The 20902-nt window shown below is 44.5% G+C and overlaps 1 protein-coding gene and 1 long non-coding RNA gene across 2 annotated transcripts in view; both read left to right on the top strand.

The window, feature by feature from the left end:
* The first annotated feature begins 2931 nt into the window (after window positions 1-2931).
* On the top strand, window positions 2932-10909 carry LOC147651048 (uncharacterized). Its single transcript, XR_015275162.1, has 3 exons — window positions 2932-3117; window positions 5816-8842; window positions 10075-10909. It is a non-coding gene; the product is annotated as an uncharacterized LOC147651048 (long non-coding RNA).
* A 2419-nt stretch (window positions 10910-13328) lies between these two features.
* The window catches only part of SYN2 (synapsin II), a 156625-nt gene continuing 149051 nt past the window's right edge, over window positions 13329-20902 (top strand). The window contains exon 1 of the mRNA XM_086845249.1: window positions 13329-13859. Coding sequence (XP_086701375.1) covers window positions 13477-13859 — 383 coding nt within the window. The 5' untranslated portion in view covers window positions 13329-13476. The remainder of the gene's footprint in view (window positions 13860-20902) is intronic.

Raw genomic sequence — 20902 nt, 5'->3', positions numbered from 1 at the left:
AATTAAAGGGCTCTCAGAACTAATCACTTTTCCAGATATTTTGTTTTCTGAATGCTGGCACACAACAGGAGAGCAGAGCCAGCACAGGGGAGCCAAAAGCAGCAGATCTGTGCTGTGTTCACACAACTCAATTAACTCAATTTGCCCAACAAATTCCTCCAGCACTTCAGAAATATTCTGTTTTCAGGTGTTTTCACCAGTACCCAGCCAGATGAAATCCATCCTCAGGACACACTGCATTTTGCAGCTTCATTCCAGGGAGGTTCTGCTGCAACACTGAGGCTTTTTCTTTGCTTTTTACCTGTACACAAAACCCCAGAAATGTCCTGTCACTGGCCCAGAAATGTTCTCTCAATCTGCATGTTTCTACCGAGCATGTTTTATTTCCTTAGCTCTTAAATTCTCTTTTGGAACCATTGCCACCAATCCAGCTTTCTTATTTATAAGTAGAAAATTATTAATATTAATAAGAATGTAGTTATTATTTCTTTTAATTAAATAAATATTATTATTTCTTTTATTTAAAATAATTAAATAACAACTATTAAAATTAATTATTATTAAGAAAATTGGAGCAGGTTTTGGTGTGTTTCTTCCCCAAGTCATGCTCTATGTCTTGAGCAACCTGTGAAGATTCATTTTAAATCCAAGTTAACTTATTAACTTATTATATCCAAATTAACTTGTATAACACACCTGTGACAATTCAAAGGTCAGAAAAAAAATGAGGTGAAACTTCTAACAAAGCGTTCTGCTTTTTATTTTAAATGGTCTGGGCTGTGAATGAAAGGCAGAAAAGGATGTGTTATAAATCTGCAGGGGTTTTTAATATGTATTGCCTCCCCACAACCATTTAATTTAATAAATTAACTTGAAGCAATGTAAAATGATGGTTTAAATGGAACTTTCCATTAAATCCTATCAATTTTTCTTCTGTTTTAGGCATGAAATAACTTGAAAGTAGAGTGAGACTGAGGCAGGGTTTCTCAGAGCCATTCTGTCTTCAATGACCAAAGTTTTTCTGCTATTTCACTTAGTTTAGCTGCTGTAACGTAACAAAAATATAGGTAATCCATTTTATAATTTAAAAAATCTGATGATTTTATACTTTATAATTTAAATCTTCTCCATTCCTTTGTTCATACTCTTGTATGTCTGCAGAAAATAAACTGGAATAATAATAATAATCATCAGCTAGAACTGTAGAAAAGAGAATTAAAGTACAGACTCTGCTGGTTTTTATCCAATCTGTCATTAATTCTCCCATTTGGAAGATTATTTTTATCTTTCAATGTGCATTTTGGAAGCAGTTTTTATTGTAAATTCACTGAAAGTAAAGGTAGTTTTAAGTAAATCAATTTTCCCTTAACAACCAGCAAGCTTCAGCACGAAAAGCTTTTTATTTATGTGTTTGTGGATTTGTTTTTCCCTCAGCCCCTTGTGTGAACAGGTGTCCTGGGGAAACCAATTACTGAGAGCCCCTTGGAGAGGTCATAGGATTGTGAAATCAGTTACAAGAATTAAGAATTATTTTTTAATTACCTTAATGTACTTGTGAATGTGTTTGTTTAATTTTTTTTGTTTGCTTGTTTTGTTGAAATGGAGACTTTGGATCATCAGTTTGATGACAACTTTTAGCTGCACTCCCAGTTTATTATCACACCTCAGCCAAGAATCATTTTTTTTGGACATTGTTTTGGCTTTCTGTGCCATTCTCCTTCCCCCTGTGCCAGGAAAACAGAAGCTGTGATCAGACAAATAAGGATGGTTGTAAGTGAGTGGCACCTGGGGAAGGCAGCCTGGAAAACAGAGCCATGAGGAATAACCCACAATTGGAGCTAGGCATTCAATTGACTGCTAATTAATTCCTTCCCTCATCTGTGAATTGCAATGAAAGGACTGATGTTTGTTTTTCCTGTTCCTGAAATATGAGCATGTGAACCAAAATTTCAGTATGATCCTCCTGCTTCCATGTTTGGGAAAACAAAACCCCCCAAAAAAAGCCATTTCCATAACAGTGCTGTGAACCAGGCAGCAGCACAAGGGCTGAGCCATCTGCTTGGTAACAATTTCAATTTCTGACCTGGGCTTTAAATGGTTTACAAGGTAACACAATTAATATCACATTACAAATGAAGGTCTGCTAATGTTTCTGTGGGTCTGCTGGAAATGTCATCTATTTTGGCTATGACACATTAGCTGCTCAGGAAAACAGAGCTGCAATATCGAGGTTTCTACAAAACAGATGCCTGAAAATCCAGGCTTTAATGCTGCTACATTGAAGGCAGCATTTAATAGCTGTGGAGAGCTCAGCACAATTAACTGTATTAACCTGGGAGAGCTGTGTCCAGATTTATCCTACCCTCATGATATGGATCTTGTCCTCAGGATCCCCAAAATCATTAACAGGGAATGAATCGTGGATGGCCTGAACAACATCTATGGAAACCAGGGAATGTTTTTCTCTTTAGAACCAGTTGATTTGGATTTTCTGAACACTCCAGCCCTGTAATTGGCTTTTTTTTTTGGTTGTGTGCCTGCCTTGCAGGGCTGCAGGGATCTCCTTGGCAGGATTTCCTTGGGATGCAGCAGCACCTGGACTCTGGGACACAGGGAAGGTGCTCCTGTGTTCTGTCTCCCAGGAAAAGCTGCCTTAAAACCTGCCTAAAAACCTGCTTTAAACAACACAAATCTGAGTCTGTCCCAGCTGCTCTCACCACATTTACTGCATCAAATGGATGCCCCCCAACTCTAATTTGTACCAGATAGGAAAATCACTCATCTGGCATAAAAATGGTGTTTTCCTCTGTGGTGTTTTAGGAAAAGTTTTTGTATTTTATGTGGCAAGTAGTGGTTGAATGCCCAAGCTGCAAGCTTTAATCTGTTCATACCACACACCGTGTTGTCTCTGTACCCACAGGACATCAGGACTTTTTAGGCTGCTGCTGCAGTGCAGGTGCCTCTCAAAGAGTTAGATTCATCCTATCACCCCAGAAACCTTGGCATCTCTCTTTCAACAAAAATCCATTCTCACGGAATTCAAAAACATCGATGAAAATGTGCTATTTGACTCCATAAAGATTTGTCAAATGACAAAACCTGACTTTTCCCAGTAAGGTAGTGCTATTTTTTAAATCTTTACTTGTTTTTTGCATTTTTTTCCCCCCTCCAGGGGTACTGGGTTGTGCTGGAAGAAGTAGTAAGCAGCAATATCCACATTTTAAGTGGGTGGATATAAAATCAAATGATGCACAGGGGAGCAGTGACAGTGAGCAATGCTCACTCTGCTCCACTGCATTTCCTTTGCAAGTAAGATTAATATTGCTTTTCAGTCCTATTGCCATGCCCTTTTTACCCCCAAAAAAAAAATACCCCAAAAATCCTTGTAAAGCTGTGATTCAAGTTCAATTAGAATTTAATTAGAAATGGCAGCTGCAGCAGCCAGGGTGGTGCTGCCCCAGCAGTGTTGCAGGTTGTGTCTGTCTGTCTGTCTGTCTGTCAGCAGAGCACACAGCAATCAGAACAGAACCAGGGAATTTTCATACACAGAAGTCTGGTAACTTCCTTCCCAAAACCCCTGCACAGCTGAATCCTCCCCACCCTGAGAGCTGGTTTAAACCTGGTTTTTATCAGTGTTTGATGTGGGAATGATGGGGGGATTCAGCAAAATGCAGCTTCTGGTGGCCCCCCAGAGCAAAGCAGGAGCACAAAGATCTGTCCCTCCCTGCTCTTTGCTCCTACCAGGCCTGAATTGTGTCACATCCCACAGCTCTGAGCACGGCTCACATGGCCCCTTGGTGAATTTGGCATCCCTCTGGCTGGGAGGTATTGCAGGTTTTGTGTGTTTAAAACACGCCAAGTGCTCCAGCTGTGTCACAGCTGTCACCTGAGCTCATCCCAGCGCTCAGAATGATGCAATAACCTAAAACATCAATAACAATCCACTGTCAGAGCTCCAGAGCTCTCACAAAATGTGAAGGAGCCATGGAAAAACAGCTGTTAAAAACGCAGATATTGGTTCCCTAACCTAGTGAAGGAATTCTGTACACTATAATAATATAGTAATAATCATCCATCAAACCTGGGAAGCTTTCAGCAGGGTGCTACCACTAAAGCCAGGTGACTCAAATGACCAAATTCATCATCCAATTTTCTCTTTTTTTTTTCCTGTTTTACCCCCAAGGGCTATAATCAGAGCTATTTGTGAGCCTTCAGACTCATTACTGGAGAAAACACAAGGCTCTGCTGCCTCATTAATGAACTGAGGGCTGAGACAACATCCAGTAAAGGATTCCTGGAGGCAGACACATCAGATTTAAGGGTTAATTCACTGAAACTCTGACAGGGAGCAGCAAACTGCTCTATTTTTATAACTTAACCTTTCCTGCTCTGCATCTCCTCATCAGCTCTGTTTTATGCACACGTTATGAATGTTTATAAAGATGTTCATCAATGACCTTGGTGCTCACCATGCAAGATTTTTGGAGGCTGTTTTTAGTCCTGTTCCTGGCTGGTGATGCCCTCAGCTCCAGGAGGAGGCTCGCTGATCCCTTTTTATTTCCCCACTGAGGTGGGACTGTTGCTCCAATAGAGTGACTCAGCCGAGCTGAATTATTGACTTTCCTGCCTCAATTTGAATATCTTGCCTGTATATGGAACCAAAACACAGGATATTCTGTAAAAATATACAGACTCGCTCAGAAATCCATATTAATGACACATAAAGTTAGCTAATCACTTTCAAGTGATTCACTTTGCCAGATTCTGTGAGGAATCAAGATTTCCTGCAAAGTGTAAGCCACTGACTTTTCCTGTCAGCCTTATATTTAGTGTTAATATTTATCCATGGATTTGGGTATGGGAAGAAGCATCTTATGGAAAGCACCCTGAGCCCTTGGCAGAAAGTTAAAATTGCTGTGCACATTGGACAAAGAGTTTTATTCCAGAAATAAAAAATTTTAGGCGTTGAAATAAAAACCAAATCTCCCTGCAAGCTTTCCTAGGTGGTAAAAGCGATGTTCTCTCACAGTTAATGATCATTTGGGGTTCCTGCTGTGGGAGAAGCCGTGTTTACACACCCAGTGCCTGGTTTTGGTGCTTTTGGAGGAGGCACCTTTCTTATCCCAGTGTTCTCCTGGAAGAGCTCCTGCCAGCTGCCAAAATTCTTTATTTACCTGTTTGCTGGGCCAAGGAAATGAGCACAGCTCTGCTGGTCCTGGCAGGTGGCAGAGAGAGCAGCTCACCTTTGGAGTGTGCCCATGTTTCCAGCCAAATCAAATAAACACATTTTACATGAGTGCAAAGACCTCGTTCTAAGAGAAAACCTTCTTTAAGCGTTCTTATCTCAGCTCTGATTTCCTGTCCTCTGACACCTCACATTTTTCCTCTGTGCTCTGGTTTGACTTCCACTCACAAGCTGGAACTGTTACTCTGTGAAGGGGAAGGGAAAAATTAAGGGTTTTTCATCCCAGGCCACTGCAAATTGCTTTGTGTTCAGATCTAAAGGTGTGAAAGGGAACAACTGAGCAGGAGCTACAGCCAAGCAAAGGCCAGTGACTGACTGTGGAAATCCCACACAGATAAGGTTTGGAGAGATCCATAACCCATTTTATTATTTAAAAAAGTTTTACTATGAATCCCTGTAAGCAGGAACAATGTAACTTGGTCTATGTCCTTTATCCAGGAGTTTTATTTTATTTCACACTGGAAATAATGGGAATAGCACTTTTGTAAAGGATGAGAGGGGTGATTATTGCAAAGTCTTGCAGCATTTCTGAGTGCCTGATGCCTGAGATTACCTCTTGTTCTCTTTCAGATCTGTACAAGAACCAGGATTAAACTCCAGACTCTAAAATGGCTCAGAGGAATCCAGTTCTTAAAGCACAATTACCCTTAGAGTAATTTGAGCATATGACAAAGTAACTCTAACACATCAAAACTTTGAAATCTTGACTTTCTGAGGACCTGCTGTTCTCTCCTGCACCTGCATCTTTTAACCCCACTGATCTCCAGGACCTCATTGGAAAGGAGATTTCTTCCAATTTTCCTTCATTCATGCTCTCTGAGTGTTGCACTTAATGAGACAGATAAAATTTTAAAACTGATGTGACAGTTTTAGGAGTAATTACAGCACATTAGCAACAGCTGCTTTATGATTTCAGCTCCCAACCTCATATAAACATGTCACTGTGATGCCCCAGTCCTCATGACAACACCCAGGTACCCTGGGGAGGTTGGTACCCCGATTTTGTATGGCTGTTCCCAGATATTTTTAGCAGGGACCATGGTGAAGATCAGTTTTTAGGGAGCACTCAGCCACCTCCATCTGATTATGGGTTGGGTTCTACACCCCAGAGCAGAATGGAACACGTGCTTGAGCTTGTGCTGCAAGATTGCTCAGGCTGTGATTAGTCCAGCAAGGCTGGGCTGGAGCAGAGGCCTCTCTCAATTGTCTGGTGAAATTAGGAGCCTCTGAAATTGTCTTCTCTCTGATTATGGGGCAGCTGAGGCAGCTGCAGAGCTCCAGACGGTCACAGATTGCTGCTGGCACGGCCACGGGCGTGTTCCAGGGCACAGGCGGTGGCAGAGGGCTTCACTCCATCCAGAATTTACCACTGAGCAGTTTGTGCACTGTTAAATTTCCTCAGCTAGTACTGGAGTTATTCTGCTTAAACACAGAATGGGAATCACCTGCCAGGAGCAAACAAGCTGCCATTATTTATAGTGCACTGCCTTGCACGGATTAAATCAAAGATTTACCCAAAGTGATGGGCTCCAAGGCAAGGGGAGTGTCCCTTCTCTCCTGGCCTTCCTCTGGGTGAGAACATCCAGCCTCTAAGTCTCTCTAAAGGAGAATCTGTGCAAATTCTATTTATAGAAAGAGAAGAGGACTTTTTTCTGGCTACTCATTGAAAAACAGCTTGTCCAATTCACGGGATTTTAATGGGCAACAAGGCAAAACCTTTCCCATTTGTTACACAATGCTAAACTTTTTAAATATTATTGTTGAACTCTGTGCTTTCACCCCTTCAATCCTCTGCTCATTTTGCACGTTACATGTAGCAGGTTTTCACATATGTGCTATTCAAAACTAATTTGTGGTAACTAAAGCAGGCAATTAATTAGGTGAATGTGTCTTGATGTTAATAGTCTGATTAGTCATTTTAAAAGAAAATCACAGTTTCATTGTTATGACCAAGCTGGATTTAAATGTCATTTTTCAGCTCGAATTGTGGTTTACAGTGCTTTATTCTTTTTAATAAGCAGCAAGTGTTGGGTTTATTTTGCAGTACAGAACTGTGCTGCACTCGATCTCACATTTATCCATTCAATCAATTAGGATATGATTCAGAATGCTTGGACACTTTCACTCTAAATTTCATAACATAAATAAAACATTTGCAAAAGAAAAATGTTAAAAACCCAGACCAAACCACTTCTGTGCTGATTAAATTGATTATCTGTGATTTACCTGGCAGACCTCTTCATCATCAGGGGATGCTTACAGACTGTCTAACCTCCTGCTTGGAGGATGAAAATGGTATTTTGTGGTGGGGTTTTCTCAGATTAGGAAAATCTCCAGGTCTGACAGGCCAGGAATTCCAGGCTGTGTAGGCACAGCTGGTTTAACTCGAGCCCCAGCTCTGCTCCTCTTTGTCTCCCATCCCTTTTCTCTCGGATTTTCATTCTATTCTTCGTTATTTTTATTCTTTAGCTATCCAAGTGAAGCCCTAAATGATACAGCAAGCAGCAATCCATTGACTAGAGCCTATGAAAAATCGATGTTTTTCTGCTTGTTAGAAATCAGTTTTATTCTGCTGCCTTGGTCACCTTCCAGTGTCACATTCATGTACAGTTCATTTTTGTGGCTCAGAACATCTGCTCTTTGGTGCTTCTCATGATGCTGCCTCTCCTCCAGGCTGAGAAATGGCCAAGGTCCATTGATGGGATTCTCCCCACGTGGTATTTTTTGCCATCAGTTTGTTCATAAAGATGTGAATTTACTGCTCTGCAAGATCTGAGTGTGTCTCGCTGCTTGGGGTTTCCACACCACTCTGCTGATTTTTCTGTAATGCAGTGCATGCAGGAAGAAGAGCTCAGTGAGAGGAGAAGAAATAAATCAGAAATAAAATTGTGGTCTCAAACCCAAAAGAGTGCAGAAACAAAAAATACAGAGGGTGATATAGGCAGAGCAGATTTACTGCTGCGTTTCTGCAGGTGTACAATGCCAGTAAACACTATCTGTGCATGTTTTAATGAATGTGTACTGTCACACAAATTTATGTGTGACACACACCTTTATTTATCCAGTTTGTGGGTCCATTTGTGTAATGGTTGTAATTTTTTAAAAGAAATTGTATTTAAAATTAATTATTTAGACTTCTGTGGCTTGAGTTCTGAAATACTTGCAAGATTGCCTTCAGCCTCTACAGATTAGTTTGAGTAAGGGCAGCGGTATTTGAGCTTTAAATACACCCTAAAAATTGCCTTAAGTTCCCTTATATTTGTATCAAGGTATTTAAAAAGTAAAATTAAATTTAAAAAAATGTTAAGGATGATTAAAGTACAGAAAATACTGAACCAAAAAAAATCAGGTAATTTCTTAGTAGGAAATGGGAAGATAACTGTTACTGCTATCATAACTTCAGGTTTTGGAAGGGGGAGAATTTTCTCACCTGTAATAATTTATCTGTCACCTGCCTGTTTCTGTTGCAGGTTGTTCTCATGTCACACACAGAACTTGTTTTGAACTCCCCCTCACATCTCAGCAACAACATTCAACACTGAATTTCATATAACACCATGAAAACAACTGTCAAACTTAAATAGAAAAAGTAAAAGTGTAAGTGTGTAGATTAGAGAGTTTTCTTAAGCCACTGGGTGAAAAAGCTAGAGTATGAGCTAGTTTAGAGAACAGAAGATGGAGGATTTAGGGTGTTGTCTCTTTTCTTTCTTCTTCATCTTCTTCTCCTAGAGGTTTTGGGTAGTAGTAGGTGATTGGACAGAAAATGCCACAGTGCTGCACACAGGTGTTGGGTCATTGGGTCACTAAGAAAAATAATATACATGTTTATAGTTAATTGGGTGAGAATAAGTATAAAGATAAAAAAGCTGCTCTGTTTGGGGCCATTTCCTGCCAACTTGAGCCAGGCCATGGTGGGTTGAACTAGAGCAGAATTCTGGGGAAGACCTGACGAGTCCTTTGATTATATATTAGTAAACATGAGAAACAAGAAGCAAACGAGCCTTTGGTGAATCCTTCCTGAAACAGAACTGAGATAAAGGAAAATCCCTGTGAGGGATATCCCAAGGGGCTCAGCCCTGAGGAGACCAAAATCTCCAGCAACACTTTCCTTTTCTTTTTCTCCTCTCAGTTTGTCAGCACAACTAATCGCAAATAATTCGATCTCTTTCGGCATTTTGATTTCAGTGGTGGGAAACAAAACTGGATTTCGGATTGCTGTTGTGTTCTCTCCTTTGATACTGAGCCCTCCTGTCATTTAACATGCCAGAAATTCAGAATTCTGGCTTCCTATTAGACACAATTGTGTTGAATTACCTCACAAATGTGCTGTGAGGGGTTCAAGCATCACAAGCAGTAGTTTGGACAAAAAAAAAAAGCCATTTGTTCTTTTTCAGGCACAGGTTTATGTGCTGTTAAATTCATCAAGATCCCTGTAACAGCTACAGATATTCTTTCAACAAAATGTTTCCCTCACGGTAACAAGAGTGCTACTCAGAGAGCTCTGCACTTTGGGTTGTTCTGCATTAAAAACCAAGGTTTTTTACACTTCCACCAAGTTCAGTTGCCCCTGGCCTCGGTGCAGATTTGGGTTTAAGGCTGCTACAATACCCCACAAGATGTTTTAAAACACTCTGACATCATTTGAGAATGAGGGATATTTTAAAAGATTTTTTTGTCAGCATAGTGGTGACAAGGTAAAGAGGGAAATTAAAAATCAACCAAGAATCAAACTCCACAGAAACCCCTGGGAAGCTGCTCATAGGGAAGGGCCAGTAGATCCAAAGTGAATAAAGTGTGTAAAGTGAGAAAGAACATTTATTTTATTACAGCCATGACATCTTCAGAGTGCACAGGGTGGGTGAACAAGGCTCCTGCTACTCACCCAAACATCCAAGAGTGAGATAAACCATCGTGGGCAGGTGTTTTGTAGTGTCTGGTAGCCATGGCTACAACCAGAACCAGTCCTTAGAACCTGCAGGTAAGTGTTGAGGCTGTTCAAGGTGATACCTTGGGCAGATTTCATCAATAAGAAAACAAGCTTTCCACAGAAATGTGTGAAGAGATCTTGTATCACTGACAGGACAAGCACTCTGATTAATCCTTAGAATTCTGTTTTACAGCAGTGGGAGCTGACACACAGACTGCTCCCATCATTTCTGGTTGCCAGGTGCATCCTGAGCCCAGCTGACCCTGGAGCTGGCTTTCAGCCCTGCAGAAGGAACCTGGCAAATCTATTCATGTGCCCAGGAAAAGGGAGCACAGCTCCTCCTGCCACCGGGGAATTTGGCTCTGAGTGAGCCAGACCAGCCAGGAATGCTGTCAGGACAATAAGCAGGTCCTGGGACTGTACAGGAAGCACTTATCCAAAGAGGGGCTGTTCTTATATAATCACCCCTCAATCTAGAACAGGAATTTACCAATTATTAAAATATAATTGATCTGTACATATCATTTATCCCCCAGTCTGTCCATGGTGTTTAAATTACAACCATCGCCTATTAGCCCTGGTGTTTCATTTGATTTTGTTATGCTATAGCACACAAATATTTCTAAATTGAGCTCTTTATTAAAGAATCCTGTACAGTTCTACCTTCCAACGTGCAAACCTCAAACTGTGGAAGTGTTAGTAGCTGGCATTTTATTAAATCTCTAACTTTAAAGGAAGCTGGTGTGTGGATTTGCTGTGTTTATTATTAGAGCACGTGTTACACTCAGTGTGGCCTGTAAAGATCAGCAGCAAAATGAGTTGTGTGTATCTTGGATAAAAGGATGAGGGCTGAGTTATGTGTTTTAAGTTACACACACTGATTATCCCAAAACTCAGGGGAAAGGGGATTCAAATTACCCTTAAAGAAAGCCTAATGGAAAAATCACCCATAATTTTCCTGACAATCTAAAATTGCTTGAAAATGCAGCACCCCCCCTTCCTCAGATGGATTTCTGACATAAACCAGCCTGGGGGGTCTGTAATAACAGAGCTTTTGTTCATATTTTGGGGGATGCAGGTGCGGCAGCGCCTGTTCCTGCTTTGGGATGGTGCTGCTGTTGCTCCCTTGCATGCTGCAGTGCCCCGGGGGATGCTCAGGATGGAGCTGTCCCGGGATGCTGTGGATGGAGCTGTCCCGGGATGCTCTGGCCGGAGCTGTCCCGGGATGCTGTGGATGGAGCTGTCCCGGGATGCTCTGGCCGGAGCTGTCCCGGGATGCTGTGGATGGAGCTGTCCCGGGATGCTCTGGATGGAGCTGTCCCGGGATGCTCTGGCCGGAGCTGTCCCGGGATGCTCTGGATGGAGCTGTCCCGGGATGCTGTGGATGGAGCTGTCCCGGGATGCTGTGGATGGAGCTGTCCCGGGATGCTGTGGATGGAGCTGTCCCGGGATGCTGTGGATGGAGCTGTCCCGGGATGCTGTGGATGGAGCTGTCCCGGGATGCTGTGGATGGAGCTGTCCCGGGATGCTCAGGATGGATCTGTCCCGGGATGCTGTGGATGGATCTGTCCCGGGATGCTCGGGCCGGAGCTGTCCCGGGATGCTCTGGCCGGAGCTGTCCCGGGATGCTCTGGCCGGAGCTGTCCCGGGATGCTGTGGATGGAGCTGTCCCGGGATGCTCAGGATGGAGCTGTCCCGGGATGCTGTGGATGGAGCTGTCCCGGGATGCTCTGGATGGATCTGTCCCGGGATGCTCTGGATGGAGCTGTCCCGGGATGCTGTGGATGGAGCTGTCCCGGGATGCTGTGGATGGAGCTGTCCCGGGATGCTGTGGATGGAGCTGTCCCGGGATGCTCTGGATGGAGCTGTCCCGGGATGCTGTGGATGGAGCTGTCCCGGGATGCTCTGGATGGAGCTGTCCCGGGATGCTGTGGATGGAGCTGTCCCGGGATGCTCAGGATGGAGCTGTCCCGGGATGCTCTGGATGGAGCTGTCCCGGGATGCTCGGGCCGGAGCTGTCCCCGGGTGCTGGTGCTGGAGCTGTCCGGGGGATGCAGCGCCCTGAGCCAGCGCGGAGCTGTCCCCAGCACCGCTCCCCTCTCCATCCTCCGCGGCCGCTGAGCACGGCGGGGCTGCTGTCACGGCTGTGCTGTGCACGGCCTTTGCTGAGCCGGCTGGACACACAGCTCCATCCCCGCTCTGCCTGTGGCCTGTGCACACATATCCCCGTCCACATCCCCTGTTCCTGCCCCCATCACTGTCCCCTCCCCTCTCCCCATCCCCATCCTTGTCCCCATCCCGGTCCCTATTGCTGTCTCCGTGCCCATCCCCATCCCTGTCCCTATCCCTGTACCCATCCCTGTCCCCTTCCCTGTCCATATCCCTGTCCCCATCCCTGTCCCTATTGCTGTCTCCGTGCCCATCCCCATCCCTGTCCCCTTCCCTGTCCATATCCCTGTCCCCATCCCTGTCCCCTCCCCATCCCCTCCCCGTCCCCATCCCCATCCCCATCCCCATCCCCATCCCCATCCCCATCCCCATCCCCATCCCCATCCCCATCCCCATCCCCATCCCTGTCCCCTCCCCATCCCCATCCCTGTCACCATCCCAGTCCCCTTTCCTGTCCCCATCCCTGTCCCTATTGCTGTCTCCGTGCCCATCCCCATCCCTGTCCCCATCCCCGTCCCCTTTCCTGTCCCCATCCCTGTCCCCATCCCCATCCCCATCCCCATCCCTGTCCCCATCCCTGTCCCTATCCCCATCCCCTTCCCTGTCCCCATCCCTGTCCCTATCCCTGTCCCCTCCTCATCCCCTTCCCTGTCCCCATCCCTGTCCTCTTCCCTGTCCCTATCCCTGTCCGTATCCCTGTCCCCATCCCTGTCCCCTCCCCATCCCCTTCCCTGTCCCCATCCCTGTCCCCATCCCCATCCCCATCCCTGTCCCCTTCCCTGTCCCCATCCCTGTCCCCATCCCTGTCCCCTCCCCATCCCCATCCCTGTCCCCATCCCTGTCCCCATCCCTGTCCCCTCCCCATCCCCATCCCTGTCCCCATCCCTGTCCCTATCCCTGTCCCTATCCCTGTCCCCATCCCCATCCCATCCCTGTCCCCTCCCCGTCCCCTCCCATCCCCTCCGGTCCCCGCCCGGTCCCCGCCCCGCTCTCTGTCTCCCCCTGCCGGCGGGCTGTGTGGCTGCTGCCCAGGGCTGCGGCCGCCCGCTCGGAGCGCGCAGAGCGAGGCGCGGAGCGCTGCCGCCGGCGCATCGCACACGGCTCCCGGCCCCGCCGCAGCCCCCCGCCCGGCCAGATGATGAACTTTCTGCGGCGCAGGCTCTCGGACAGCAGCTTCATCGCCAACCTGCCCAATGGCTACATGACCGACCTGCAGCGGCCGGAGCCGCAGCAGCCTCCGCCGCCGCCGCCTTCCTCGGGCCCCTCGGCCCCCGCCTCGGGCTCCCCGGCCGCCGAGCGCCGGCAGCCGCCGCAGCCCGCGGTGGCCCAGCAGCAGCAGCAGCAGCAGCCGCCTCCCCCGCAGCAGTCTGCGGGCAGCAGCTTCTTCAGCTCGCTCTCCAACGCCGTCAAGCAGACGGCGGCCTCGGCGGGGCTGGTGGACGCGACCGCCGCCGTCTCCGCCGCCGTGGGCAGAAAGTTCAAGCTGCTGCTGGTCATCGACGAGCCGCACACGGACTGGTAGGTGTCCCCCCGCATGCCCCTCGTCATCCTCATCATCCTCATCCTCCTCCTCCTCGCCGCCTGCTCCCCGCGGTCCGGCCCCGCCAGGTGCGGGCTCACCTGGGGCTGCAGCGCAGCCTCGGACACGGCGAAATGGAGCAAAACCAAACCTCGGGCAGCCCCGAGCTCCCGAGCGGCCCCGGAACGCGTTCCCCGTCCCGAGGCTGCAGAAAGCATCGTGGCCGAGCTCCCTGTGCTCCCGGGAATGAGCGTGGGCCGGGGTGTCCCGAGCGCGGCTGCGGCGCTGCGAGTGTTAATGGGTGTTTACGGGAGCACACGGGAATTCCTGCCCTGGCCTTCATTAACTCGCCCGCTTTTATTCGGGCTCCCGCTGACAGCAGGAAAAATGTGCGATTTTCCAAGTGCTGCGGCCGGCTGGAAGCAGCGGGAGAGCTGATGGCTGTTCCAGAGAGCTGCCACTGCTCCGGGGAAGGACATATTCCTGTCCATATTGCCATCCATCCCTCGCTAACCTGGGCGTCTGCACACCGGCACAGCGAGCTGACAATCGTCTCGTTCGCTGTTGCTAATTACGGTGCAGAAGGTCTCGGCAGCGCCTTAAAATAATACAGAGTAAAACAAGTCTGGTTTTGTAGCGCTGAGGTCATCCGGGAAGGGATTGTGGGTTTAGGGGTTTATTCTCAGCGCCTCGGATTCATCACCTTGCTGTCTGTCTGCATGGGTTCGTGCAGTGCTGTGAGCCCACCCAATTCCCTTTAAAATGGTACTTTAATAAAATACTTGAAATGAAAATGTAAGCCTTTAACTACAGCAGATATGTTATTTATGTTAAGGTATCATTACCTGTTACATTTCCCAGGCTTTTCCTTCTGTCTGATTTTGTGGTTGGTTCTGTGTGTGGTGGGGAGGTTTCATTTATTTTTATTTTTATTTTTATTTTTATTTTTATTTTTATTTTTATTTTAATTTTTATTTTTATTTTTATTTTTATTTTTATTTTTATTTTTATTTTTATTTTTATTTTTATTTATGTTTTTATTTTTATTTTTATTTTTATTTTTATTTTTTATTTATATTTATATTTATATTTTTAATTTTTATTTTTATTTTATTTTTATTTTTATTTTTATTTTTATTTTTTATTTTTATTTTTATTTTTTTTATTTTTATTTTTGTTTATATTTTTATTTTTATTTTTATTTCTGTTTTTTTATTTATATTTATATTTATATTTATATTTATATTTATATTTATATTTATATTTATATTTATATTTATATTTATATTTTTGTTTTTATTTTTATTTTTATTTTTATTTTATTTTTATTTTTATTTTTATTTTTATTTTTATTTTTATTTTTATTTTTATTTTTATTTTTATTTTTGCTTTCTTTTTTTTTATTTTTATTTTTGCTTTTATTTTTATTTTCTTTTTGAAAAAACGAGGTGGTTGTATCAGCCAGACTGAGGCAGCCTCTGTAGCTACGTCATGGAGATGCATCCATGGACACTGCTCCCTGCCTTGCAGAAACATCTATTTATTTAATATTCCGTAGTGCACAGCTCTCTCTGCCTGGTACATTCAATAACTGCATTTGTTCATGAGGTTTCACTCTGGGAGATTTGACTGTGCTCACCGGAGCCAATCTGAATATTTTGGATGTGGTTTTACATACGTGGCTTTACACACTTGATAAACACACCCCAAATGAACAAATGAACAAACAACAACAATCTGTTGACAGGGGTGAAGCTTTGAAAGCCCTGCATGGGGAGTTCCCCCAAGAGCTCTCCAGGCAGGAGCCTCACAAATCTGCACAAGGTTACTCATGCCTGCTTGCTTTCCCCTTTTTTTTCTCTCCTCCTCATAGTATGTGACATGGATACGTAGTAGTTCCAGAAAAAACAGTTTGTTGTTGCACTGGCTCTATTCTCTCCCAGGAATCGCTCATTTTGTAAGGGAAGATTTTGAAATATATTCTGCAAAATGATGCATTTGGCCCTTGTGAGTCCCTTCCAGCTCCAGAGAGGTGGGAATTGTGGTGGTTCATGCAGAAGAGTTTGTTCCGTACCTCGGGCACTCCGGACCTCCACGCGCCGGCCTGTGGGGGGTTTGGCCCTATGGGCTGGAATGGAATATGGAATATTATCAATTTTGGGAGGAACAGAGGTTGGGAGGGGCAGCAGGTGAGTGCCAGTGGCTGCTCTGGGCTGTGCTGCAAGGGGAGGTTGGCAGAGCTCTGTCATGTGATGCTCCCAGCAAACCCCGTCAATAACAGCAAAAGCAGCACCACAACATCCCCGGGAGCCTCCAGAAACCCTCCCAGCTGCTGGGCTCTAATCCTGAGAGCAGGATCAGACGCTTGGCCTTTGTCTCTGTGGTGTTTCGAGCTGTGCTGTGTTTGTTTGCCTTAAATTGAGAACGTGGGCATCGCTCGTGGGTTGCAATTTCACTCCAAATCAAAGGATTTCGGTGTGGATCACACAGAAATCCTCCTGGTTCAGCATCCTCTCTTCAGCAAGGGCCAGAGGAAGCATAAACCTTTTCCTGTCAGCAAAGGATATTCCCTCTCACCCCTGGCATGAAGGGGTGCTTTGTTTCCAAATACATTTTATTTCTTTGAAAGGAGACTCATACTTCAAACCCAAGATTTAGTAACCCAATGTTGTTGTTGTTGTTGCACATGGAATCGCTTGGGATCATCCACCTGGAACCAAATCCCAGCTGTTGCTTGCATTTTATAATCTTGATCTCAGTGACATCTTTCCTCAGTTTCTCACCCTAAGAGGTTTGTCCTATTGCAAGTTTTGAAATTTGAATTTGAAATTCCCTATTTCAATTACTTTACTTTTATGACACGGGACAGTGGAAAAAAAATAGGACAATTGGCTTATCTATACTAATAAACTTGATAAATATTTATCTATACTAATTTGCTTTTTTTTTTTTGCTATTTTTCTGGCTTCTTAAGGGAAGAGTAAATGCAGCTGTTTCAAAACATCCCCTTTTCTCAGTCCAGGGTGTTAATCCATATCAACTTACATAAAGGCTTGGGCAAAGCTGATTTTATTTCCAGGCCTGTTCTTTATGCATTTGGGCGTGATGTCCTTTCCACCTGAAGCTGCATGTTGAGCAGGCATTTCCAATCCTCTCCTGATGGGTTCCCACATCTGGTGGATGGCTCTGAGGTGTGTGGAACGCGTCTGACACAGCACAGATGCTGCTCTGCTGGGGAGGGCACAGCTTCCAGGACCATTTGTGAGCTTTAATGGACATTGGATGTGACACATTTCCATGGCTGTTCTACAGCTCTGAGGATCTTTGTTGATATTTTACAAACGGAGGAAACTAAGGAGCGAAATAATTTGTTCAAGGTCATCCAAGCGACCACTGACAGAGCTAAATTAAACCTAGACAGCCCACTTCAATTTCTCTGTTAATTCTGCAATAAGTGTCCAAAACTTCCAGCTAGACAGGTTTAGTTTAAAACATGTTTGATTTCCTCAGGAAATAACCATTTTGCTCTGTACACAATAAGTCCTGAATATTCAGTGCTGAACAAGCAGCTGATGAGAGGCCATACATCAGTGGCAAGGGGCCAAGGTGCTGTGTATAGATTATTATCTTTATTAAAAACTTACCTATAAGATTCAGAAAGCTGCTTCAGTGTTGAAAACTAATCATCACTCAGCGTGTCTCATCCTTTAAAGGACTCGTTCCATGTAAGACTCGTTGGCAGCAGCAATGAAATTATAAAAAGAACAAAGCTGAGAAATTTTGTTCTCGTGTTTTTTTAAGCACAAATCTGGTTGCAAGTATCAGTACTTCTTTTTTTTTTTTTTTTTATTTTATTATTTTTTTTTTCCCACAGACAATTACGCATTTCACTTCATGTTTACTGCCTGAGTAGCTGCTCAGCTTGTGACAGGCTCCAAAGATAAACCCCAAATGGCTGGGAAAAAACACGCTAAACGAAGAGCAAACTCTCTGGTTTAAAATTACCCAGCCATTTATGGGCCAACGTTGCTCATCAGAAATATTTTTTAATTATGCACACAGTTAATAATGAACACAGTTAATGTTAATAACGATAGGAACATTGATATGAACACAGTTGTTGTAGTGCAGAACACTGCTCGGCGGCACACAAAGCGAGCAGCGTGAGTTTCTTAGGGTTTGATTTTTGGTTTTGGGGTTTTATTTCATTCACCAGAAGGTGGAAAACTGTTTCAATTAAAACTGTGTGTGCTGTTGTTTATTTGTAAGTACCAAACGGGCGTGAACACACCACAATGACAATTTCAGTGCCGTCACTCTGTTCATTAGGGATGGCTCAATTGTGCATAACTAATCAGTAGCTCCCAACTCCAATTGGCCTAGAATTCCCATGGATTTAGTTGTAACACGTTGATTTAGTAGCTGCAGCTTCCATTTCATTCAGTGAGCGAGTTTTCCAAATTTAGAAGGCGTCGCTTGATTTTAATAATGCATAAATGAGGGCAGCTGCTCTGCCAGAGCGCTCTCCAATCCTTTGGGATGGCTCTGGAGGAGGACAATGTCCCTGCAGCCTCCTGGCGTGGCACAGCTCACTGCTACCAGCAGAAAATCCAGAGCCAGATGGGAAATGGGGAGGGAAACCCAGCTTGGGACAAATGTGGAGCTGGTGGAGGGGATGGAAGGGATTCCTCGGCACTGGTAATGAGGGTGGGATGTGTTTGGAGACAAATCCAGTGCTGGAGAGGGGGAAGGAGGTTTTAAAAAGGCTCTCTGCTCTCAAGGCTTTGACCAATTGACCAATGTGGAGTGTAAGGAAAAGACAATCTTATCAATATTTATATTTTATATGGGAAGAAAAAACATATACTGAATCACCTGTATGAATTTTAAATGACCTTTGCAACAAGAAACTCTCGATATTAAAGGGAAACAACCTTGCCTTTGGTATAACACTGCCATATTTCAAGGAGCCAACAGGTTCCTTAAAACCTCTGAAACTGAGCAAGAGTGACCCAGGTTTTACTTTGGTTTCTCTCTAATTTTCGCTCCATATGAAAGTTTTGCATTTCAGAGCTATCTTGGTGAGACATTTCAGTCTCAGTCGAGCTGTGGCCTTTGGAGTGGGTTCCCAACCCTCCAAAAAGGAGCTGGCAGGAAGCTTTTGCATGAGGCCAGCGTGTGCTTCTTCCAAGCAGGTAATTGGTAATTAGATCAGCCCTGCTTCCCAGCACGGCCCGCAGCTCCCAGCTCTGCAGAAAGGGCTCTCTGCCTCTGCAATCCAAATAAAAACACAATTAAAGGAGGGATGCAGGCACAAGCAGCACATCTCTGCAGGCTGGGAGGGCTCATGCAGGAAACCACGAGGCTTTCTGCAGTTTCATGCTGAACTCTGTCTCCTCAGGCGCTGCATGAGGCGTTTCAAGGGGTAAAGTACAGCTCATGGGGCCTTGACTCTGCTTCTTTGTCCAGTTTTTAAATATTAACTCTACACTGGGCAAGGGCTGGGCGTGCAGCTGAGCTAACTGAAGGATGGAAGGTGCTAAATCTGAATTTGTGTTTACAGCAGCCTCACCCAAGTTGTGTTTTGTGTGTTTTGTTTCGAAGCATGGAAGGTGTTAAATGTGAATTTGTGCGTGCAGCAGCCTCACCCAAGTTGTGTTTTGTGTCTGCTCTCCCAACAGCCAGCTGGTGCAGCACCAGACAGTGTCTGTGCTGGTATTTTAAGATGGTCTAAGGAAGAAAATTGCTGATTTTTTTGCTGTTTATCTACAGTTCTGCTGGTATAAATAGCCAAACACAGTATGTGAGGGCGATCACCTTTTTGACAAGATAGAAAATGAGAGCCCAGTCTCTCAGTGGAAAACACTTTCTCCTCCATGCTCTCTGTGTTGCTCTATCTAAACAAGCTCTTGCAGGCTCTGATGTTATTTTAAGCAGTGGAAATGAGATGCTGGCCACAAATTTGGACAGGTTCTGGTGTCACCCCCATCCCATCCCATCCCATCCCATCCCATCCCATCCCATCCCAGTCCCCTGTGCTCAGGATCCAAGTGATTATTTTTTCTTTGCTCCCTATCTTTTAGAGACAATAGGAATGCCTCTGAAGCCTAATGAAAGCTGTAGTAACACGTTTAGGTGAATGGGTAATATTAGAGAAAAAAGTTTGCCAATGTTTTCTTCTAAAGTTTGCCTTCAGAGAAAGGAAATGGAAAAATTGGCAAGGAAATAATGAATTTCAGGGAGGCACATTTGAAAGTAATGAGACTGAAGTGGGAGATAAGAGGAATAACAAATTTCTTGGTAGACTATGGAACCACATAAAATAAGAAATTCTGCTATTCAGAATTTGATAATGGCTTGCCAGTAGCGAATTGTAACCTTTTGAAACAGGAAAGGCATGGAACAAAAGGGTATTAAAAACTATAATATTAGATGTTTTCATCTTCATCTTGCAAAAGTGTGAGTAGAGGACTTCCTGTTTTATATGGATGGGGTTTCCCATCGTGCAAACACTGCAGGACGCTGGAAAAGGCATTTTTGCTGGAAGCATGTTTCCCAAAAAGATTGATGCTAAGTATTCCCACGGGATTTTCTGAAAGTAGTGACTTCATTTTATGCAGTTTCAGTACCCAGTTCTTAATAGCACCGTGTGAGCGACCCACAGAAATATCATATCCAATGTCACATAATTATATCCCATTAGGAATGCTTTATACTAGAGAAATCTGCTTTAATACCACTGAAATAATTGGTGTTTGGGGGGGGCTCATGCATTTATAAATAAGGTACACTGCAATCTGCATTTAAGGCTTCAATGGTAAGAAGGAATGGTAATTAGAAGTAATGGTAAGACCTCAATGAAAATCCATTTTTGAATATAAACTCGTGTTTCAGGAAGGGAATAACAAATGCAGGCAGCCAGGTTTGGGTGCAGAACCTCCACAGAAGGAATTTGGAGCTGGTTGGCTGAACACAGCAGCAAAGGGTAATTACAGGCAGGTGGAAAAATTGTCAAGAATGGAAAAGAGTAAATTGGCAGAGA

The sequence above is a fragment of the Cyanistes caeruleus genome, chromosome 11 (genome assembly GCF_971803275.1).
Source record: "Cyanistes caeruleus chromosome 11, bCyaCae1.hap1.1, whole genome shotgun sequence".
NCBI lineage: Eukaryota > Metazoa > Chordata > Aves > Passeriformes > Paridae > Cyanistes > Cyanistes caeruleus.
This window is presented reverse-complemented; position numbering and strand designations above follow the sequence as displayed.